This window comes from Amaranthus tricolor, chromosome 1 (genome assembly GCF_026212465.1).
Source record: "Amaranthus tricolor cultivar Red isolate AtriRed21 chromosome 1, ASM2621246v1, whole genome shotgun sequence".
Classification (NCBI taxonomy): domain Eukaryota; kingdom Viridiplantae; phylum Streptophyta; class Magnoliopsida; order Caryophyllales; family Amaranthaceae; genus Amaranthus; species Amaranthus tricolor.
In genome coordinates this window covers 23544954-23570442 of record NC_080047.1, presented here as the reverse complement: position 1 = coordinate 23570442, position 25489 = coordinate 23544954, and the positions used below count along the sequence as shown (strand labels likewise).

The following is a 25489-nucleotide window of genomic DNA, read 5'->3' as shown; positions in this document are numbered from 1 at the left end:
GTTCTAATTAATAAAAGAGGTTGAATCTTAAGGGTTGGCAAGAACCCACATGTGGGAAGTAGGCTATTTGTAGCTGAATCTTGATAACAACTTATTTTGTTTTGTCTACTATTTATTTTCGCACTTTATTATTGTTTATTTAAAAGTTGTGAAAATCGACCTTAGAACGGTTTCTAGAAAACTGTTTGAAGCGTCCTACAAGATCTTGAAACACACTTTAAGCCAAAAATAAAAATATGTCATACTCTCTATTCACCCCCTCTAGAGAGTTATAGACCTCCTATCAACCTTCAGTTGCCAAAGCCTTCCGCTTTAATTTAACTCATTTTTTTCAATCATTATTATTTTAGGTTTTATGGGTTAGCAACAATACCATCATTACAAGTTTCTACAATACAACAAATCCTCCATCATAAGTCTTCATATGGAATAATTAGTTGATGTCAATTTAATCATGAAATCACTACTACTAGTATTAACCTCCATCTAACATTAATTTACGTCCGATCTAATATCAATTGTAGGGTACGAAGGGTTCATTACAACATCAACAACACTCACTCCAAAATCAATTTAAGTAAGACAATCAACCAAATCTTAGACAAAACCCTAGGTCCCTTCAATCACCAAATTTAATCAACAATGAGCATAAATAAAACAAACAATAATAGATAATAAATGAGCAACACGAGGATTTTTACATGGAAAACCCCTTTGGTGTAAAGAATTAAAACCACGTGACTAATCAAAGGAATCCACCTAAGTCACTCTTATTATGATAAAATGAGATTTAAAATACCAATAACAACTCATTAGAGTGCACAATCCACCATCAAGCATTAATAATAAGAGAAGTATAACAAGAGTAAAAAATAAAGAGGATTTCACCATAAAACATGCAGCCACTGTCCATCTTCATTTTTGGCAGATCGGGGCACCAAAATTAATCACCAATGTTCAAATTATAGCCCCAGGTGTCCCCAACAATGTACTAAAAATGAGCCGAAATAAACCACATTTGCCCCTCCATGAAACCACTTGATGAAGACCGCCAATTGAAATTTTAGGAAACATATAACTCACTTTCTCTCTCTCTTTCTAAAATTTTTTGCGTGTGTCTAAATTATGTTTTACTTGCTCACCAACTTGGAAAAGAACATAACTCTACACCCCTTAAAAGCTTACGTGAGAAGTCATATAAAGTTATAATAAGCTAAATAGGCTCAAATATAAGTGTTATGAATGGTATCATGTGTGACTTGAGTGCACAATTAAAGTGTGTATTTATATGTGTGACTCTTGAATTGTGGAATCCAAAAGGATGTAATTTTGTAGAAGAGTATTCATGGGAATTATTGGTGTTAATGAAGGTTGATGAAGAAGTAGAAAGGACTTGGTTTATGATTGCTCGATTAGAATTCTGTCAGAGGAAACAGAATGGCCGCTCGACCTAGCCGCTCGACCGAGCGAGCCTTATTGGTTGGTCGAGCGGTCAGACAGAATGCATCCAGAAGGTATTTGCTCGCTCGACCGAGCGAGCTCTCTGTTCCAGTCGAGCGGTTTCTCTGATGTGCATGGAATGCTATTTTTTCGACCTTTCAAGTTCTTGGAGTTATTTCATATTATTCATTACTCTATATTAATATTGTATTCAAGTGAGCTATTGACATTCATGTACCTAGTACTATATATAGAGCTCTCATACTCTCTCAAAAACACATCAAACACAACCCCTAAGTCAAACACATAGTCTTTTGTTTTTATCTCTTACACAATTGTAATACTTCATTTGTAAGTGTTGTTTATACTCATTTGATATAATATAAACAGAAACTACACACCACGGAGGACGTAGTCATCATTGGATGAACCTCCTTAAATCCTTGTGTCTCTTTTGCTTAGTTTACATTATCAAACATTATTTTGTTCATTGTTGTTTGTATCGTTCTTTACATCGTAACGATTTTGGCAAACATTTTGAATAAGTGAGCCAAAAAATATTATAGCACGAAAAGTGGACAGAACATTCAACAAAATAGGTATTTGTGTTAATGAAATCTATACTTTGAGAGTATAGTTTCGCAAACTCAAAATCAAAATTAAATAGAAGCTCTTTGAAAAAAAAAAAGAATTACTTTGGGCATTTTATTCAAGGAAAATTATTGTCCAATATTCCTGGCCTAATGCTTGGAACCTTTTGGTCTAATCAAGTCAAAACCATCATTACCATGATTTTGTACGCCAATGTTATTTCATATGAAAATATTGGTCAAGGCAATTTTAGCCCGTAGTTGGAAGAAACTATATTTTAAAAATTGTTCTTTAAACAATTGTGAAAATAAGCTAGTAAAGGAAAAATTATTTAATTTTGTATGTTTTTTCATTTTTAGCTTTATCTTTCATTAGTGAGGCACCAAAGCGCCAACATGTCATGTAACCAAATATGGTTTAGGAAACTTTAAGACGTAGGCCATGTTCTTAGTCAGTTATCCAATTAATAATCATCGAAAAGTCTTTTTTCTTTCAATAAGTATATACGCAATCGTCTTTTAAGGTTGTTATTGAAAGTGACATGTTATGAGAGAAAAGATCACTTTTATGATGTGTTTAGCATGAAAAGCTGAAATGTAATAGAAGGAAATGTTTAAAGTGAAGTAAGGAAAATGTTATGTGTTATTATAATATAAAAAGGGGTAAGGGTATGAGGTTGAAAAAAAAAAAAAAAAAAAAAAAAAAAAAAAAAAAAAAAAACTCCAAAAATCATATTATAAAAAAAAACATTGGATTATAAGAAGATAATGTGAGTAAAATTCTCATAGTACTTGAGTCCTCTTCATAGACCTCACCTTTGCCCTCATATATGGTTTCACATGCTCATTATATTTCTAAAGAAAAACTGTAAACATAGGGTGTTGAAGGGTAACAAAGTAAGGAATTATGTTATTCTTTATAAAGTGAAAAGGTTAACAAACACCAAGTAAAGGATTGGATTATTTATTTTCATTACTAGAATTTAGAAAACCAATACCAAACATCCCTTATTGATAAACGAGATATAATGAGTTCTAATCTCTCCAACACGAATTGATTTAATATGAAATGAATTGAAAAATGCAAGATTGATATTTGGAAGTAAAAATTGCTTTTAATGAAGAGAATGACACATTCACTTTTTCACTTTATATTCCAAAAAAAAAAAAATTTGGTTGATTCGATAGTTAAAATGTGTCTTTTGACTTTATCTTTAAAATTTCATATTCTATTTTGTTCCGTTTTAAATCAAAAATAAAATAACAAAAGAAAATGAAGTGAAAAAATTTGGCTTTTAATTATCGGATGCCTCCACACTCCACAGCCACCTACAACACAATTGTCGGTCTCCTCCCCCACCACGCTGCTACCTTCGTAACCCCTGACAATACCTGTGCACAATGCTTATGAAGAAAATACATAGCTGATTTTCAGGGAAAGATTAGGTGATGCGGGTGGGAGTAGACCATCATTATCTCTTATTTCAGTGGCCTTTCTTTAGGGGTGGTGGTTTGGAGTTGGATAGAAAAGAGTCGCTCATATCATTTAGAGTTGAGGAGGGCTTTCAACGGGGAGGGGTAGTAAAAGTTTTTGAGTCTTTTAAAAACAAATGAGCATCAAAATTGAAATTTCTAAATTTTATTTTTGTATTTCATGTATAAGTTATTGTATTTAAAAAAGTAAAAAATACCAATTGAGTTGGAGGAGTACTCTCTAAGTCTCAACGTCTCATTAATTTTAACATAATTAAGAAAAGTGATTGAATTAGTATTTTATGAAAATATGTAAATATACGTGGATGAGATAAAAAGAAAAATTAAATATATAAATAAGATTTAATTTTAAAAAGTGTAGATAAAATTTAGTGAAACAAAGTAAAAATTAGACATTGCATTTGCACAATTCCCCATGTCCAAATTAAACCGTTGTAAATTGTAATGCACGAGCAAGGTTGAAGAAAGAAAACAACAAAGCTAACACTTTAACAAAATGCATGCTAATGATTTATCCCATAGACTCATGTACTAAAATTTGTACACTTTTACTTAAAAACGTCAAATATACATTAATTGATTTACTAAACAAAACCCATCAAAAGCCAAAAGATGGAGAATTTTCTTAACAATAATAATACTTGCTATTTATAGTCTTATACTGCCCTAAATATAGGGGTGAAGGTTTGGTTTTTGGTTCGGATTCGATACAAATTCAAATCAAATTGAATAAAATTCGATTTTGATATTTTTAGTCCAAATTCAAATCATAAATTTATAATCCAAATTGAACTGAACCGAATTTTAAAATACCAATCCAAATTGAACCGAATAAACCGAATTGCACCGATTTGTATATTTTACACCAAATATCAAATTTGCATATATTATTTCAAACTTATTCTTTCTAAAGCTTCTAAATAAATATTAATAATTTTAGGGTTTTTAATTTGAACAAGTAAAAATATTTTAACAAAAATCTAAAATAAGGGCAAAAATTTAAACAAATCAAATGGAAGATATAACATGTCTTTAGCATTTCAGTTTTTTCGGTTTTTTTTGGTTTTGTTGGACCCTAGACCGAGTCCAAACCGAACACCGAATTATAATTAAAACTCAGTCCAAACCAAACCAAATTTAAAATATAGTCAAACCAAATTACTTATTCGATCTGGTTTGGTTCGATGTTCGGTTTTTCACCAAATTACTTACACCCCTAACCATATTATATATAGAAAAACAAAAATAACATAATAATTAATTAAGTTCCTAATTAAAAGCTATAATTAGGCTTAAATAATCTATCCCTTAAGGAAGCAAACCTTGATTTCTTGTTATCAGAATTATCATTAGCAACATCTACTTCTTTATCACTTCCTTCTTCATTATCTTCATCATCTTGAAAAGCAGGATGACTGAAAATACAGTTTAAAAGCTGAGTTCCTCTCAAAGCATTAGTCAATGGTAAATGTCCTTCTGGTGGGTTATTTTTATTTGTTTCATCTCCATCATTAACATTAAATTCCCACATAAATTCATTAGGAAAAGACCTGTAATTAAATTGCTCAATTTCAGTATCAAGCTTTTTCATCCACCCTACCTTAATAAAGAACCTTGTAAAATCCTTATTAACTTTTACCCATATCTTTTTTTGAACACTATACCCATATCTGCCATCGCTGAACTTCTTCCAAAGCTCATCAATGGCTTTAAGATCATCCTTAGGAATGAATTGAACTTCTGTGAAGTAAACATAGCCTCTTTTAATGGCAGCTTCACCGGCTAAAACGATGAGTAGGCGGCGAGTTTCATCGTCGGCTTGACGGAAGTCTCCGGAGGCGAGGTGTTTTTGGAGAATGTCGAGGGAAAAGGCGGTGTCGGGGGAGGTGGTAGGAGTGGTGGTGGTGGCGGCATTGATGGAAGTGGAAGAGAGGGGGAATGTGATCATGTGGGGAGAGAAGGATGAGATGGGGTGTTTAAGGGAAAGGGAGGAGGTGGTGGAGGAAGGAAGGGAAGAATAATCAAAGGAATGTCGATGAGGGCGGCGGACCGCGGAGGAGTAGTGGTGGTGGATGGTGGCCATGAGAGGAGGGAGGGAGGGAGGGAGGGAAAAGAAGTTTGTGGTTGTTAAGAGAAGTGGGAAAGAAAAGGAATTAAGTTACAAGTGGAGGGAATAGAGATAGAGGAGTTAATTTTGATAATATAGGAAAGGGACAAGGGAAAATTTGGGAAGGTGATCCAACAAGATAGAATGAATGATTTTTATTGGTTACAAGAGGGTGAGGCTAGGATTTTGAAGATTTTTGTAATTAATGATAAAAAAAAAAAGAAAAGGAAAATGAATTATGAGGTTGTATAATGTAGTGGAGAGTGAAGGTGGTACGTTGTAATATTGTAATACTTCTAAGTAATAACCAATACTAAACAAAACTAGCAAAGAGAAATATAATGTTTTTTAAAAATAAAAATGGATATTTAGTTAATAGAAATAGTAAATTCTATAGATAAAATAAAAAAAAGTTAAAATGAATGGATAAAATAAAAAAATGTATTAGATTATTATTCAGAAATAAAAATAACATAAAATAAATAGAACAAATCAAAGTAAAAAATAATTGCTAAATGAGTAAAAGAGAGGCATAACTAAGACTACAAGACAAAGACAATTGAAGGTATTCAAGGTGTAAAACATGCAAACTATTGTTCCTAGAGGCTACATATGTTCACGAATCCTACGTTTGTGAACTTGAGAAGTAGGAATGTGAACTTGAGAAGTAGGAATCCTAACTTCTCAACAACTAGATTTGTTTTGATTAAACACTCCTACACAAATTATTGTGAAACACGGTTTTTTTAAGAGACCATTTCTAATTGGGTCAGTCCATTACATACTTTTTAAAATATATTAAGTAGGCATTAAGAATAATATAAGTAGACATTTAAGATATTAAAAGTAGGCATTAAGAATGTGGTAAGTAAGCATTAAAGATAATATAAATAGGCATTAAGAATACGATAATTAGGCAATTAATCTTTAATGGGCTAGACTTAAAATATGTCATTCAACGACACAGTCTCTGAAAAGGCATAGTCCCATTGTTTGTTTTAAGTCGACTAATCCTAGTGAACATACACATAAATATTTTTTGGGTTTTCCTGACTTAGTGAAGTGGTTCTAGACTAATTAATGAAAAATCAATGATCTTCCTATCGGCAAAAATTAATAACGATTCTATCTATGAAATAATTTGCGAATTACAACTTTAAAATTAACGCTTTTGCAAATTACAGCCTCAATGTTTTTTTCATTAAAAACGTAAAGATATAAATTTGGCAATGTTCACAATTTTATTCTTTTATCAAGCATTATTTAATGGAAATATTAACTTTTTGGTGTTACTCATTATTTGGAAAAGAATTAATTTATTTATTATTACAAAAATCAATAACAAGGTATGGTTTTAAGAAGTTAGAAACCATATCAGAGGGATGAATAGGAAAAGAATCATGTTTTGATTTTCCAAGAGAAGTATCAAAGTTAGATTAATAATAACTATTTCTAAGATATTTTGGAATACAAGACCTATCAAACTATTTTCAAATGAATTGAGTTAATCTGATCTGAACCGTTTAGAGGTCGAATTACTCAAATGTTGATTTTGATCTTAAAATGTAAAATGGAAAAAAAAACAATTAAATTTTAGTCAATTTTTTTTAAAAGAATGGCAAAGAATTCAGATGATGTACATTTCTAAACCAATACATGGTGTAGAAAAGAGCCATCATATTGATCTACAAGATTGTTGTAATATCATATCATCGCTGTTGAATCAAATTATGCATTGTCGTATACTCGACAAACACCGGCTTAGCACAAGTGATGGCAAACTTCGGTCCATTTTCTATCTTGAGATTTTACCTCAAACAAGCAAATCCTGAATAAGTTCAATATCTGCATATTAAATTAGATATAAATTTAGGAAAAATTGTTGGTGGGTTATCAAGATCCAATTCCGGGTTTGCAAGAGTTGATTTGAATTGTCTATCAAAATCCAATTTGTGATTTCAATGAGTAATTGATCGCTACAGAAAAACTAATATAATGGAAAGAGACTTACGGAAGAACGGACTTCGATAAGTATTACTAAGCACAGGGACATAGCCTTCTTGTATGTTGATGCAAACCATCGCAGGTGAACATCGTCTGTGATTTTGTATATAAGCATGCTCCCGGGTACTGGATACAAATTTCAAACAAGTATATTACAAGCCATCAAATTTCAAAATTTATGCATAGAATAGGCAATCAGCTCACAAACAATCAACATTGAAGCGCAAACTGATTGGTCATTAACAAGCCTGCGAACCCAATAGATCAGTCCACAGCCAAAAAAAAGATCGTCAATGTTTCTTCCTTCCACTCTTTCATTCTTTTTCAAAAAATTCTTCTTCAAGAAAAGAACTTCTGAGCAATTTGTAAAAACAAGGCCGCTCTCGCGTTGTAAAGGTTTTCAAAACAAACAAACTGATATTTCTTGTGTTACAAAGGTGTAAAAAAACCGCGTTTTGGGCCAAATAAAGGGATATTTTATGATTCAACTAACATTTCGGCATTAAAATAACCGCATCATCGTTTCGTATTGCAATCACAACCGTTACTGCATTTTACACTGAGCTACTGCGTTTGACGTACACAGAGGACACTGGATCATTTGCAAAATGATCGAGAACTGCAACCAGGCCCGTCCCTGACGTTCTTGGGCCCTCGGCAAAATTGTAGATTGGGACCCTTTTGTCAGTTCGTAGTATGAAGAATATATGTCAAGTTCAAGTTTACTAGTACAGAGGAATTATCAATAAGCAATAGCAAGTCAAATACTTCTAAGATTTTTGAAGCACCAAGGACAATTAAAAAAAGATTTTTTCCACAACAAATGTATAATCATCTATTACATCTATATTAATTCTATAAACTAAGTAGAAAAAATATTATTACATGTCTTTACATACTTCGTTTTATGAAATTCATTATTTGCATTATTATTTCTGAAGAAAATAGGGAACAAAATAGAACTTGATTTAATAACATAAATTACTAATTTCTAAGATGATAAAGATAAAATTAAGTAGTAAAGGATCTACAAGCCTTATGCCTAACACCATTAACCCAATACAAATAAAATCATAAGTAAAATATTTAAAATGTATTATATACCACCACAAATACTAGTGTCTAGTGAAGAAAGGTAGAGGAGAAATAAAAACTTACTAATTAATGGTTATAAAGTTCAATGCAAAAATTCAACTATAAATACCAGTTAAAGAGCACAAAATTTGCTAGTAATGAAGTAAAGTTTCAAAATTTTAAAATATCAATAATTAAATAATAGAAATTCTCATATGATAAAGATATATACATGTGAACACTTAAGGGGAAAAATTACCTTGTTAGCAGAAAATCGAAGGAGAGAAATTAAATCTAAGGGATTAAGAAAATTGAAATAAAAGAAGCTTAGTGAGATCATAACTAGGAGGAGAACGGTATTTGTAAAGTCTTAAAATGAGAAATTCCAATGGCCCCAATGACGTTCTTAGTTGTAAGCAATTTATATTAGATATGGTATTGGGATTAGCATGGGCACCGTTGAAAACTTGAGGTCTTGAAGAAAGAAGGCGAAATGAATTTTTATTAAGAAGCCAAACTAATGAAATCGAGGAGCTATTTTCCTTTGGGAATAGTTATATTTTCCCTTTCCAAAATGAGAAACTGGAAGGAAACGGAAAGGCTTCAGTGTAAACACTCACTGAGTAATAATTTTGGGTCTTTTGCTATTTCAAGTTTTTTTTACAGGGCCCCTAAACTAACCTTATTTTTACATTCTAGGCTTGGGCCCTGGACAGTTGCCCTCTGGGCCTACCCTCAGGCCCCTGGCTGCAACTAGCCATGCTTATGCACTATCTTACTTCCATTGTAACTATTCACGAAGAATTAAAAATTTGAAAAAAAAAGAAAGAAAAAAGAGAAAAATAATGCACCACTTAAGATAATACTTCTGAGTTCTGACCCATCTACCAGTAGTTTTAATTCAAAAAGTAGGAAGGGGTAAATAGAGATACCAGATGCTTAGGTGCATCATCAACAACTTCTGCTGGCTGATCTGATCCCATGCTAGCTATACAACCTGCTTTGCAATTCATGTATTTCTGAATGCTGTCATTACAGGAAATAAACATATAAAATCATTAGAAGAATCATAGGAACAGTAGAACTTATACTTAACATAAAGAACGTTACATTCACAGCTCAAAGTAGAACACATCAACATTGTCAAAATGTAGGGGTGTGCAAAACTGGATATCAAATTTGTATCCTAAATATCCAGATATCAAGGTTTGCAACCGATTCCAATCTGAAAAATCCGGATATCTGAAATCATGGATATCTTTTTAATCAAAAAATGTAAATGTTGACCTTTTCCTCAAATCAAAATAGTCAGTTTTGATAAATAAAAAAAATTAACTAATCAATACTATTAACTAACAGAGAAGTAATTAGTAATATTGATACTACAAGATAATTTTGTGAGCAAATAAATGCACATGCTTAGTGTTGGTGCGTGATGTCAAATAAATGCACATGCTTATTGACAGCGCTTACTCTCTATTAATGAGCATTATTGAACCAAATTGCAAAATGTTAAACTTTTAAACAAAGACCAATGTCTCTTATTTCAGTGGAGCCAAGGATTTATACTTCTTTGATTTCAGATAACAATGGAGATGTTCGCTACCAAGGGTTAATAGGAAACAACCATTTTGTTATCAATAACAAAGGTAAGGTTGGGTATATCTGATCTCACCAACCAAACCATATTGTGGTGGAAGCTAATTAATGACATTGGGGCAATGAAATGTTTGTATAAAAAAATTAGACAGCTTAACTATGTGAATTTTAAAAAGGCCAATCCTTATCCTAAATATCCCGAAGATCCAAAATATTTGAATTTTGAAAAACTGAATTGGAAATTCCAGGTCAGATTTTTTTCCCACACCCCTATCGAAATGCCCCAAAAGACGTTTCTGCCTCTGGAGAAGGTGAATGTACAAAATCTTTCAAACCTTTCACGAGAGCGTATAACCAAAGTTTAAAACCTTACAAGCACTTTTGTGATGATGAAAATAAACTAAAGGCAAGAGAAGTGTATACATCAACCTAATGTTTAGAACTAAAACCTAACATTTTCAAAGCTCAATTTATTATTTCCAGAACTTTTACCTCCAAAGTTTTAAGCACCTAGAGAAATCGGATATCACCTTACCATTGCTCCAAGTCCATAAACCTAGAGAAATCGGTACTTAATAACTATCATAAGACATCCAAATTCTAGCAATACAAGAAGGGAGAAAGTTGAAAAGGGATAAAAAATAAAAAAGGGAAGGCATAAGAGAAAATCGGTGGGCTTGTCCAATGTTATCTGAAACAAAATTCGATTTAAAATGATAAACGTTAATTTAGAGTTTCAGAAACGTAGAAAATGACACTATTTACAATTAAAAAAAAAAAAGTAAGGGGAAATAAAAGGAGCAAAAAGAAAATATGAAACAAAAAAAAAAGAGGTAAAAAGAAAAGACAAGAAAAAGAAAAGGAAAAGAAAAAAGAATTATTAATATGAATCGATAGAAAATATAAAAGATTATAAGAAAAGTAAGATCAAGTAATAAAAAAATCAACACAAATTCTTCATCCTTTTTGCAGTTTCTCCACCTTCTCTGCAGTATATCATTCATCTTCATTGCAAAATTCCTTCAACTTCCATTGTTCTCTCATTTTCCAAGATTTCGTACAAGATTTTGTACGCATAATATCCAATTTGTCGTTGATTTCTGTAATTTTTCTCCTTTATAATCACTATAATATATACATTCTCTTCAAATCATTATTTTCTTAGTTTTTTTTTTTTATTTAAATTTTAGGGCTGATATTCGTAATTCTTTTTGTTAAATTTCACATATTAGGGTTTATTATTGATTTAATTTGTGTTGAATATTTTGTATTGAATTCAATCATGGATTCTTCAAACAAGAACGCGTTTAATAGATAATGAAATTTTGTCGTTGGTAGCTAAAAAAAAATAATTTTTGTTGTGTATGTGGTTCATTTACTATGTGCTTGCAAAGTTGGGATTTAGGGTCATCGAGAAAACATTTAGGATACATCAAATAGGTATTTAGAATACCTTTGGGGGTTTACAACGTATCACGGAGGGTTTTTCAGCATATTAAGTAGGGTTTTACACCATGCTAAGTTGGAATTTAGCATATAACAAGTTGGTCCTTAGGGGACATCAAGTTGGGGTTTAATGTAACTCAAGTAGGGTTTAAAAAGTGTAGAGTAGGGGTTTAGAGTACCTCCAGTAGGTGTTTGTGGTACCTAAAGTAGTGATTAAGCGTATATGAAGTAGGGATTAAGAATATGTTAACGTGTTAAGTAGGGGTTTAACTATGCCAAGTTGGGGTTTAGATTATACCAAGTTGGTGTTTAGGAAACCTCAAATAAGAGTTTAGGTCCCAACGTATATTTTAGTACCGCATTTGCAAATTGTTAATCATATTTTTTTTTATAGAATAGAATTTAGTTATTTGGCATCCTAAAGTCATTTAGCTCAATTGGTCGAGCACTATACAATTGGGTAGAAGATGTATGTTCAACTCCTACACGATCTCTCATGGACCGGCTGAAAAATCAAAAACAATATTTAAATAAAAAAGGAAAATGTAAGTTTTTTGAGAATCCAAAAAGATGGGTTATTTGGTATTAAATGGACCTTGAAACATAGTGTAAAAACAAGGTCGCATTGCATCGCATCGTCCAGCAGAAGTCTTTAGCTACAGAAAAGCAAAAATTGTCGCAGATCTTGAAAATATAAATCCTTGAGATACTCATTGTGTACGATTCCCAAACTATCCTTACATATTAGATTATTGAGAATATGTTAACAAAATTAAAGGGAAAAAATATATTATAAAAAATAACTTCTAAATCTACAGAGTCACAACCATCAAAGAGAGAGAAAATAGAAAGAAAAAACAAAGATGAGTGCTCTAAAGAAGAGAAAAGGAAATTATAGTAAGTTATCTTTCTCTTCTTTGTTCTCTTTATTTTCTTCCTTACTTTTTTTAGGGTTTATATTATCTTCTTCCCATATTTTATTTTTCTCTTCAATGGCCACCACCTTTGGCTGGGTATGAAACTAGCAAACCGGATCACTTCAAGTAGCGATTTCAAACGATTCCGATACGAATGTTTCCAATCCGCGTTTCGCGCTTTTATGCTTGCCACATCCTTCTAAATCTTTCAGAAATCAGAAAATTGATTCCACCAATTCCCTTCCCACCACTTCCCCATTTCCATAGAAGAAAAAGGGTTTACCTAAAGTCCAATCTCTTTCCCTCCAAAATCTCTCATTAATGATACAACTGTACAACTACACGAGGTTATTTAAACCAAAAGTTTTAAGGAAACTACTATTATTCAAGGTAATCCATATGCATTTGCATACAACAGTGTTAAAGGAAAAAATGCAAAGGTTAAACTGTGACGGAAACATTGACTTGCTAAACACTAGTAGTATAATAAACCGAACATTTATAAGATCTACAATCTTAATTTCCATGGAAAAGATACAAAATTGTTACTTTTTTATTATATTTTCTGTTTTAATTTGTTACTTAAGACACATTTGTGGTGTGAGTTTGTTGGATATGGATCCGAGGGTTCCACTCAACAAGGCCAAAATTAATTGGATGAAGCTTCTGCTGTGATTTCAAACCTAGCAACAGATTATCTGAGAATGAACAAGAGAAAAGAAAAGAAGAACAAAAAAAAAGAGAAGATAAGGGGGCTGATTTTCGAGTAATCAGAGATTCCACACTTTAAGTATTGTATTGAGTAATTGCCTGCCTCATTACATTATTTTCATGTCTATATATACTACTTAGCAAAGTGCCAATACCTTTCTCATAACTCTCTCTCCCCTGTATTACATTGGAATTGCTCACCTCCCTCCCTTAACTATTTTCTATTATATAATCAGAATCAATTAACAAAATATTCCCTTGTGCTGACTCATCATTTGCTAGCTGCTTCTTCTTTTTCCTTTAGTATGTGATTCATTGCTTAAACGGTATAGCAATACCCCCGTTTTAGAGCTTCACCTTGTCCTCAAGGTGGAATGTTGGGTAGCAATGATCAACCAGACTTGCTTCTTCCCGGGTGGCTTCTGATTTAGGTAAAGAAGTCCACTGGATCAGCACTTCCAGAGTACCCCCTTTGTTGTACCTCCATTGTAAAACAGCAGCAGGAGTAGCTTGCATCTCCATGTCAGAATTGACCTCTGCTGGAAGCTCAGTACCAGTATGTTGGCCAATGACCCGCTTGAGTTGGGACACATGGAACACCAAATGGAAGCGGCTCTGGGAAGGTAGAGATAGTTCGTAGGCAGCATTCCTGATCTTCTTCACGATCTGATAGGGCCATAGAATCGTGGTGCCAGTTTCTCGTTAAATTTCTTTGCCAAAGACCTTTGTCTATAGGGTTGCAATTTCAGTAACACCCAGTCCCCCACAACAAAGGTGACTTCTCTACGATGTTTATCGTCATTGTGCTTCATAATTTGTTGTGCTCTAAGGAGTTTGAATTTCAGCTCATCTAGGATGGCATGCCGCTCACAAAGCATCTCATCTAGAGTGCCCACCACTGAATTTCGATCCCCCATTCTGCTCAGGTGAGGTGGGTGCCTCCCATAGGCTGCTAGGAACGGAGTGACCTTGGTAGAAGAGTGGCGAGATGTATTATAGCTACACTCTGCCCAAGGTAACCAATCCATCCAAGTCTTCGGATTCCCATTGATGAAACAGCGGAGATATGTTTCTAGAGTCTTGTTTACCACTTTGGTTTGCCCATCGGATAGAGGGTGATAGGTCGTACTTCCCTTCAACTGTGTGCCTTGGAGTTTGAACAACTCACACCAGAAATGGCTCAAAAAGACCTTGTCTCTATCTGATACAATGGAACTGGGAAAACCATGTAAACGGACAATTTCTTTGACAAACACCAGTGCCACTAAGTGTGCGGTATAATTATGCTTGAGACCGATAAAATGAGCATACTTTGAGAGCCTATCCACCACCACTAATATGGAATCCTTCCCTTGCGACTTTGGAAGGCCTTCTATGAAATCCATGAGATGTGCTCCCAAATTTGTGACGGAATTGGAAGAAGTTGGAGCAGCCCAGCAGGTTTTAAGGCAACTGTTTTCTGTTTTTGACAAACTCCACATGATTTCACATACTCCACAATGTCCTTTTGCATACCTTCCCAAAACCATACGGTTGCGATGCGACTATAAATCTTATTTTCTCCGGCATGTCTGCCTATAGGTGAGTCGTGATACTCCTTCAACAGCGTGTTAATGAAGGAAGAATCTCGAGGTAGAACATAGCGCCCTTTATACCTCAATTTCCCTTGCTCAACCGTGAATCCCTTCAAAACCTCTTCTCCTTCTAAAATACGTTGCTTCAAGTTTTTAAGCAAGGTATCTTGGTTGACTTCTTAATCCAGATTATTCCAATCCACCTCATGTTAGCTGTACAACAAACATAACTCCACAGGCTCCTCATGTCTTCTGGATAAGGCGTCAGCGACCCTATTAGCATATCACAAAAATCGGAATCGGGTATTTATCTGGCACTGTTACCTTATTCAAGGCTCGATAGTCTACACAGAAATACTATGATCCATCCTTTTTCTTCACAAGATTACGGGGCTGGAAAAAGGACTAGTTGAAAGCCGGATAATCTGGGCATGTAGCATATCACGTACCAGCTTTTCGATCTCATCTTTCTGGATTTGTGGGTAGCGATATGGCTGTACACTGACCGGGTTTGTTCCTTCCTTCAGCACAATAGCGTGGTTTTTCTGCCGGTTGGGTGGTAGACCCTTTGGACTCTCAAAAATGGCCAGGTGACTTTGTACTACACCCTTTAGAGCTGCTAGAACCCTCCACTCTTGTTTTTCCTCAGCTTGGATGCATCTCAGTTCTACTAGCAGGCCTTGTCTCTCCTTAAACAATGTTCCTCCCATGGCCTTTAAAGACATTTGAGATTTTTCTAAGGACAAATAACCCTTCAACTCTGCAACTTGTGATCCCCACTGGAAACGCGTTCTCTGTGTCTTCCAGTTTGACAACTATTTCTCCCAGCTTTTCGAGCCATTATAGGCCGAGAATGATATCAACATTTCCAGTTTTAGAATCAAAAAGTCCTCCAATATTTGGATTCCTTACAAGGTCAATAGTAACTCCTTACATTCTCCCTTTCCCCAGAATTTCCCTCCATTACCCAAGGTTACTTCGAATTTTCCCCTTTCTGTGATCAGTAATTTTAGGCGCCCTACAGTAAAAAAAGAGATGAAGTTATTCGTTGCCCCTAAATCTATTAAAATGCTTACCTCCAGACTCCCAATTGTCCCTTTCCGTTTCATCGTCTTTGGGTTAGATAACCCAACTACGGAATTTATGATACTTCTGCCATCGCATACTGCTCTTCCTTGACCTCCTGATTTTCATGCCCGTCCTCCTCTACCCCTTCGTCCACTTCATCTGTGATCATGGTTGTAAGACCACTTTTCATTACAAGTAAAACAAAGCTCACGACCTCTTTTATCCATAATCTCTTGGTTGATGAGGTTGACTATGGTACGGTTTGGGGGTGGTCGATTGTTTCTGGGATTTGTGTTTGGATGGGGTTGGCTTCTGGTATTAGGATAGGTGGGTTTCTGTGGTATGTGGGTGGGATTAATGTCATGGTTTTGAGTGGGTGATAAAAAGGTGGGGCCACGTGGGTAGGCACGTGTCACCTGATAGGTACCCCAAACTTTTGTGGTTCCTTTAAATTTCAGTGGTCAACATACAATTTTTAGTCTATTTCAATAGCCATATCCATAGCACTTTCAATACAAAGTGGCCCATGATCCGGAGCTCCCTTCTCCCTCCTCCAACGCATTAATGAAGGTCGCATGGTAGAACGATTCCGGCACGTTCTCCATGTGAGTGGCTTTTTCTACAAACTCCAAACAATAATCTGCCACGGTTCCCATGTAGTAGATCGCCAACCACTGCTCTTGAAAGGACCATTGGTCCGCCGGTCGGAACTGTCGAAGCAACAGTCCCTTTAATTCTTCCCACTGGTGTATCGGCCTCCTCTGATGTTCCCATTGGAACCGCACCAGAGCTACTCCTTCGAGACTCAAAATGGTGGACTCCACACTTTCCTTCTCCTTCATCTTAAAAACTTCAAAGTATCGCTCAGCCTTCATCATCCACCCGTCGGTTGTTTCCGTCAAACACAAGTAAGTCTACTTTTTTAGTTAGGGTACTTCCGGGGTCACGAATAAGGGAATTTTGGTTTGCTAGAGGGTTATTTTCACTTATGGGGGTGATTATGGGAATAGTTTGGGCCTGGGTTTGGTCGATTTGAAGAGGTTGGGTATTTTGAGTGGGTATTTGTTGGGAAGTCTGCATTGTGAATTTTTCTCCGATGTTTTGTAAGGTGCGGACGATATTCTCCATGTGGGACGGAAGGGTTGAGTTTTGTTGGTTCAGGGACTCGATTTGGGTATATAGATGGTAGTTGTTCTGAGTTACTTCCGAACGGAATTTATCCAATTCAGATTTAATTTAGTTGGAGTGGGATTGGATTTGGGATTCCAACTCCTTTAGCCTTTAAGCATTGGTGGGATTCACCATGATCGATGCTCTGATTCCAGATTTGTTGTGAAATCTGTTGGCCGTTTAGGTTTTGATGATGACTAAACTTAATATAAACAGTTTTATTTTACAGATTGTAGCAGGTCAATATCCGGTCCGGAGTAGGATCGTTGATAGTACCTAAAAAATGTGGTCTAAGAACTTTGTAAGTATCTAAGATATCCAAGAAGGTGAAGTTAGACAGAAAGATTGTAGTAGGATGTCAAAGGGTAGACAGGAGGTCTACTGTTCCTAATCTGATAGTCTGACAGTTCTTGTTGATGAGTAGAGACAGTGCATTGTTCCCAGGATTCAAGTCTGGAAGTTCAACATCAACAGAAAAATTCTGAAGAAAGAAGTTTATGGTTTTCTAATTGATTGTATGGGTAAAATTAGTTAGTTGCATAATTAAATTAAAAGTTAATTGGCAAAAAGAATTTAAATATAATTAACCTAAGATAACCGTCACTACTTGAAGTAGTGGAGAAAAATTCTCCTATTTTTTCTCCACTTAATAAGACTTGTTTTAATAGGTTTTTATTTTGAAAATTTCATTATGCTTTCTTTAGTAAATGAAAATCGTAGCTTTTATTTTTGTAAAAACATTTTACCCATTCCTCCTTCATTTTAGGATCTAGGAATTGAGTGGGTAGTTACTTATTTTCCTAAAAGCTATGTGACTCCCTTTGTATAAAAGGATTTCTTTTAACCAATTATTATTTCGAGTATCAAGAGACTTACATTGTTTTTCATTGCCAATTAACTTAGTAAGATTTCTTGTACAACTTAATTATTTTTATCCTTAGGTTTTGTATTTTGTAAAAGGTTTTTGAGAGAAATCTTGGAACTAGACTTGGGAAAGTCTAGGGCCTAGGGGTGAAAGAGAGCTTCATAGAGGAAGCTTGAGCTTCGTAGGGAAGCGTGAGAGAGATTGAATTTAGAGAGAAATTCAAGGTGGCCTAGTTGAGATTGTTTTATGTAATTGTAACTAATTGCATAAAACATAGTGAAGTGTTTAGAAATCCCAGGGGGTCGTGGTTTTTCCTTCTATTTAGGCCTAGAAGGTTTCCACGTAAAAATTTGCTTTTCTCTTTCAAAGTTTGCGTTACAAGTTCAAGTTTCAATTCTGGAAAACAGGGCAAAAACGCTTAAACTAATGAAACAACAATTCACCCCCCCTTGTTATCTCTAAACAAATCTTTAATTTCAAACCTGGCAAAAGAATATCTGAGAATGAACAGGAGAAAAGAAAAGAACAGAAAAGAAAGAGAAGATAAGGGGGCTGATTTTCGAGTAATCACCACACTTCAAGTATTTTATTAAGTAATTGCCTGCCTCATTACATTATTTTCATGTCTATATATACTACTGAGCAAAGTGCCAATACCCTTCTCATAACCACTTTCTCTCTCCTGTATTACATTGGAATTGCTCACCTCCCTCCCTTAACTATTTTCTATTATATAATCAGAATCGGTTAACAAAATATTCCCTTGTGCTGACTCATCATTTGCTGCTTCTTCTTTTTCCTTTTGTATGTGATCCATTACTTAAATGGTATAGCAGCTTCATTGAAACTTTTACCAAAATTTTCGTGACAGCCAAAATTAACTAGAATACCATTGGGAAGACATTGTAAAATGCATATTTTATGGATAAAACATGCTATAGTTGAGCACTAAAAAGTACACTTTTTAAAAAGCAATAGAGGTTCCCCATTTTGTCTTCTTCATTTGGCATGTTCATATAATGTATTTTTCAAGTGTAACAATATAATACATACATGCATGCATAACCAACCAAAGAAGTAGGATCATCCATATTTATAATTATAGAGGAAAAAAATTAATTCAGAGGAAAAAGATTGTGTTATATAGCTTACATTTCACATTGGTTGAGCACCAAAAGCCTGCTAGGAACACATGACTTCCCACTCAACTTACAAACAGCGTTACATGACTCACCTTGCCTGTCAACCACACATTCCAAAAATAAAAATTTAACTTCATTCAATATACGAAACGAATAACCACACAGGTTTTCAGGTCATAAATTCACACCTTCCAACAACAATGCTAATGCCAGCCAATTTAGATTCCATCAATGTATCTAACGATCCTGTTTCATAGCAAAATGTCACATGCGGTCAGACATCTATCAACAAATTACTTCATTTTAAGGGCACCACATAAAAAGGATATATATAGCAAATGTCCAGTAGAGTTCATCACAGAATTCAATGTAAAGGAAATACAATTTCAGAGTCACTAAAAGTTCTTTATCCTCCAAAAATACTTGAAGTCAAAACAAATTTTAAGGATAAAATACCAAAAATTTTGTTCGATAATAATCAGAAGTCAATGAAAGATTCAAGACACACTTCTAGTAAACCCAGTTCATGTTGCAGAATGCCTGTCATAGAATTGCAGCTAACCTGATGAATTTGATGTCAAAGAAAAGCAGTGGTGGAACTCACTTAGATAAGCATTTTCATGAACCTGAAAAGCAGTGGTTATATATTTAATGACTTATGGCCTGACATTAAACTTAATACTAGATCTAAATAATGAATATGGCGTGTCACTAATTCAATAATGATTTTTCCCTGGAATGATTGAATTGGCATGACACTTATTACAAGTTTGAGGTTATGTAATGACTGTAATCTGTCCCCTTACCTTGCCTAGATGGCAGCAAGTTTAGCGATGTTGAGGCAAGGGGCCAAGGGCTGGAAGGCAATGTTATGGTGTTGGTAAATTTGACATTAAAATTATATAATACTTCCTTCGTTCCTTAAAGAAGTTCCCATTTGCCATTTTGCGGTGTTCTAATTGTTGTTCCCATAAAGAATCTTTCTATTTATATTACAAATATTGGACAAAAATAACCTTTTTCATCCTCATTTTAATACATCAATAATGCTTATAGTCCCCACATATCTTTAACTAACTTCATTTTAACATTTTTATATTCTTTATGGTCCCCACAACTTCAACTAACTTTTTAAAAAAAAAATTCTATTATTTGTGGTTCCAATATTTTTTTCACTTTCTTTTAATATTTTTTAAATGTTTATGATCCCCACTTTTCCTCCATTAAATCTATTATTTAATAAAATAATATATCCAATATCTAAAAGGTTTTGCTTTTCTTAATTCCCATGAACATTCCTTGTGGAACTTCATTATGGAATGAAGGGAGTTTGATTTATTTAAAACAACTGTTTTACAAGGGGAATGAAGTGGTTATGAGAATGTAACTAGGGACTAGGGAGTCAAGGGTTATATGTTTAAACATTTGTTTAGGATGTTTTTGAAAGCATAAGTATCACTTAGTGATAGTTTAGATTAATAAAATCACATTCACGTTAATATACATAAGAAAAATGTAAAACTAAAAATGCAAAGGGAAATAATGCATACCACACTCTCAGAATTGTGACGACACCTCCCAGCACAAAAATCAAAAACAGATTTGTAAGTACCTGCATAAATGGTACAAATGTCTGTCATGTTTACAGGGTAGCAAAAAGGTGATACAACACAGTCTTTGTTCTGCATATTGGAAGGAAATAAAATCTTTGCCTCATACAGGAACAAATACAGGAACATTTTTTAAAGGTTAGTGCATATGAAACAAAATCAAATACAGATTAATAAGAGGCTGTGGGGCCAGGCACATGCTACCCACATGCAAAAGCAGGCTGGGGCAATCATTATGCTCTTCCATTCCCTTCAATCAAGATCAACGAAACAAAATCAGAAGAAAAAGGGCAAATGTCCTAGGAGCGAAAAAGTGGCCTAGGAGCTTCCTTCGGTGCCACTTACCAAGCAATCACTGCAGTTTAAAATGGCTTAGAAAATAACACGTGAACTATAAAGTTTAGATCATCTACCTGCAGTTTCTGCCTTGGCTATCTTCACCTTCACAGCCAACTCTTTTTTAGTCTGGTGATACGAAAGGAAATGAAACATGAGCATAACCAGCAAAATTGGCCATTAACAGTAAGAAAGAAAGATACAAAGTAAATACCTGCAACGGATTCAGGCAACAAGAAACACAGAATTCGTAGGAGTTGCAACATTGAGAAATCAGGTTGCATCCCCTTTACACGAAAAGTGACAAACAAGGGCCCTTTTGTCAATTATTCACAAATCATCCTTAATTCACAAATTAGTGAGAAAAACTCACTGACAAGAGTAGTGTTCTCCTTTCCTGGGACAACAGCGTGATTGAGGATCCACTGACAGAGCATCACATATATATCCTATAATATAGAAAGAAAAGCATGAATCGTTTTTCAGAGAATGAACATGAGTGCACGATGACATAATGCATACAGGTGATAAGTGAGTTTTAGACCCACAACTCAGCTTCATTTGCCTTAGTTTTTGTGCATATTTGGAGTCATTTTGTCCGAAGATACTTGATCAAGCATCCTACCTCCTTGATCAAGTATCCCATTCCCTCCAAAGTTCAACATTCTGGATCTTTGGGAAGAAATCAGAATCTACTTGAAGTCTAATGCTTGATCGAGTACTATTCCTGCTCAATCAAGCATTCTATGGTGCTGGGGTTCTGGGTTTGCTCCTTATTGGTCCAAAGGCAATCAAGGTGCTCTTTGCGCACTATGCCTACTCAATTGATCACCCTTGACCATGCTCCTGACAAAAAAATATATCATTTGGCATTTTGGCTAATTTAAGCTTATGATTGATTCATAAGACTAATTCTCACATGACTGGTGGGAACATTCCGATTTTTCACCATACATCAATCCCTTAACCACACATCTCTCACGTACCGCTTTTCACTTTTTGTTTCTAGTTTGTTGCTTGATTTAGTTAAGAGCTTCTCTCTAGAAGAAGTTCTAGGTCCTCAAAAAAACTCATCCAAACTTGTAATGTTAGTTGTACTAATCAATGCAATCATTTGAGTAGAATGAACATCTTTTAATCACTCCTTGGTAAACTTTAGGTACTCTTAATCATGTAGTTGTTAAGATTTATTAATCAAATACTATTTAATCTCAGAGACCCACTTACCACTGTCATCAGCTAATAAATATCTTCCTTGAACTGTATTCCTGCATGCACGAACTTCAAATTCAAGACCTGTATCCCTCCTAAGGAACAAAGGCACCACACAAAACAGATTAAGTCACAACATTTAGTATGTTAATAGAAATATTACCATAATTTGCAAAACTATAGCTCAACTATCAAATACAACAACCCCAACACCAAGGCATAAAAGAAAACAATATTTGCAAGACCACAAATGCACAAAAAAAGAATATGCAACATGTAAATAATTAATCTTGGCATGAACACAATGCTTGAAGTTAAGAAAAATTAGAAATACACTAAATACACTCTTCTCTTGTTTTTCTCTCGACATGACATTCTTGCTAACATGCACCTCCTAACCCTAAGGGAAAATCCAAAACAAAAGACAAGGCACGCCTGTCTGATTTTCTTTCCTCTTCTTCTGCTTCGGTGTCACATCTCCTTGAGGATGCTCTGGTTCTAGAAGTGTTGACAGTGAAGATGAAAACCTATCACATCTCGAGGGAAAGGAAATGATCCTTGTTGTAAGACCACCTACGCCATAGGGGGTGGGGGGCTTACAAGAAAAGGAAAAGAACAAAGAGGGAAAGGCAAGACTCAAGAGGGAGATCATGGTTAAGGAAAAAGGTCTACGTGGGAATTTATGTTTGCTTTTGGGGAGAAAAAGGGTTACTTTGTGGTTGGCCGAATTAGAACGTGAACATGAATTGGTAATGTCTATTTGGAATTTTCAGATTTTATTGATTGCAACGGAAGTATAGGATAGATTATAGGCTAAACTCAAAACTCACTAAATAAGTTACCATTAGCAAGTTGGAGGGTCTTAAAGGCACAAGAGGATACGCCCAAATACACTCAGCATTAAAAAACTTTGGAAATGCATTTTAAATCCAAGAATCATACAAACAACAAAAGTTTTGAACACAAAGTTTGATTCCTTTCGTATAACTTTGAACAACCTCATAATACATCTGATTTACATATTTATAATGAAAGGAAGCTAAGGTAAAATTAAGAAACTACCTAAACTACATATAAACAACCATATAACCTCCATTTAGGACGTTATGAACTTCCTTCGTAAGAGCAAAAGTAACTCCTATTTGGTTATGTAAGTATGTAACTTGCGACTTTCAACCCACTCGCTTTCACCTAGAAGCTCAACTTTTTACGCATTATTATTCACCTTTTCAGTTATTTTGAAAGGACCATCTGATCTAGGACTAAGCTTTAGAATGCCTCTTACATGGAAAGCACTCTTTGCTTAAGTAAATTCATACCAAGTCACCTTCCATGAACTAAACATCACACTTCTTTTTACCCAAATGCATCTTTACATACTCATTTGCTTGGATAATCTTGTCCCAAACAACTTTATGTAATTTTTTGATTTACATTTCTCTTTCACTTGCTTCTGGACTAAACTTTGTTTGTGATACAAATGATGCCAAATCAATAGAGGGGACAATGGATTACAGCAATATACAACTGTGAAAGGACCAAGTCCACAACCATAATTAAATCTTTGTTCCGTTAGGTCTTTGGGAACCTATCACGAAATCCAAAGTGCTATCCTCTCAATATGCTTTTGGAACTGAAAGAGGCATGAGTAATCCTTCAGGCAGCTTGTGACTCTCTGCTTGATGTCGAGTGATGCATCTTTTAACCAAGAATATTTTGGGGAAAAAAAGTTTATTTTAAATAGAAAAAGTCTTCCATCTTATGTTGACACGGATAAGCCAACATACTTCCTTTCGTCTACTTAGTACTGAGGGTGTGAATTCTATCCATTTTTTATTACTCATACAAGACTCTTACAATTTATCCCAGACTCACTTCATACTCTAAAAGGACCCAAGTGTGATAATATGATTCACGGTTGATTTATAAAAGGACCAAAGTGAGTATTGGTATTCAAAGACTCACATTGATGGTTAGACTTGTACGACTCTCTAAGACTCCCTTTTAAGAGTAGGAATAAATATACCTCTAGTGCAAAATGAGAAACCCATTTCAGTGTGAAAATTAAGTTATCAATCTATCAAATACAAAGTTCAATGTCACTGAATAAAGTTTCATATCTTGTAAAATAAGATATTTTTTCTTCTAACACCTAAACAGAAATCATATCAACCCTAAATTCCAAAAAAGATTTTTACGCCAATAGTCTAACATGCAAAAACAAGGAGATCGAATTCACAAAAATTCAATTTCTTTACAGTTATGAATTTGCAATATAGTGAATACAAGATTTATTGGGGATGACCGAATAAGAAGTTTTGGGTAAAATCAAGGAAATCAATATTCAAAATTGAAAAAACAAACCTGATAGCTAATGAAGTTGAGGAGAAATAAATGAAGAGAAGGTGGACGAAAACCCAATTCAAAGTATTCAATACCAGCATTCTCCTTTCGCTGGAGACTCTAATTTTCGGAAGTCTCCAATGTTTGTTTTCTATTTACATCACTTCTGCCCTGCACTCTCCCGCTGTGAGATGGATGGCAACGGATCTATGGACCCGGACCAGAATCGTGGAACTGGATCCCGTTATGACCCATATGGGTCCTACTTTTTTAACCCGCAAGATCTGTATAAAATTGACGGATTTCGAATTTTTGATCCAAGTGTCACAAATTATATTATGGATGTGCATATTATTTTATTTGTGAATGAAAAAGTTCATATCATTTACAGAAATATAATTTAATATTATATACTTTTTAAGCATGTATATACACCATTTAGCTTCAGATCTTACAAAATATCTCATAAGATGTATACATATTTTTGTGAAAGATAAAAATCTATATTATTTACAGAAATATTATCTATTGTATACAACTTTTAATTACATATACATATATGGTCAAGTTCCATTGAGAACCAAGCTTATATGAGAACTGTGAGAATAAATCTCTTTAATAAACATGTGTTACTTTTTCATAGAAAAGGTGTTACTTTTGCACCAAAAAACGTTACTTTTATTTTTAGAAAAAAATCTGGTAATTTTTAACAAACAAGTATTACTTTTAGAAAAAAAATATATAATTACAAAGTAACACTTTTTTATATAAAAAGTAATACTTTTTC

At 34.3% G+C, this 25489-nt stretch overlaps 2 protein-coding genes across 3 annotated transcripts; both read right to left on the bottom strand.

Annotated features, from left to right (window-relative positions):
* Positions 1-4011: 4011 nt before the first annotated feature.
* LOC130826354 (tetrapyrrole-binding protein, chloroplastic) lies at positions 4012-5888 on the bottom strand. The gene has a single exon (XM_057659053.1). The coding sequence runs from the start codon at positions 5605-5607 to the stop codon at positions 4798-4800; it is 810 nt and encodes a 269-aa protein (XP_057515036.1). The 5' UTR covers positions 5608-5888; the 3' UTR covers positions 4012-4797.
* Positions 5889-7020: 1132 nt separating this feature from the next.
* LOC130811720 (uncharacterized) lies at positions 7021-24963 on the bottom strand. 2 transcript variants are annotated; one of them, XM_057680845.1, is made up of 12 exons: positions 24724-24963; positions 22375-22454; positions 21521-21596; positions 21362-21434; positions 21225-21276; positions 20752-20813; positions 19764-19827; positions 19390-19447; positions 19212-19298; positions 9642-9735; positions 7643-7761; positions 7021-7476 (listed from the first exon to the last, which is right to left on the bottom strand). In XM_057680845.1, exons 1-11 carry the CDS (start codon positions 24801-24803, stop codon positions 7669-7671), a joined length of 819 nt encoding a protein of 272 aa, XP_057536828.1. In that variant the 5' UTR covers positions 24804-24963; the 3' UTR covers positions 7021-7476; positions 7643-7668. The 2 variants fall into 2 exon arrangements, with proteins under 2 accessions (XP_057536828.1, XP_057542272.1); XM_057686289.1 differs by having other exon boundaries at positions 7021-7459.
* Positions 24964-25489: the final 526 nt, after the last annotated feature.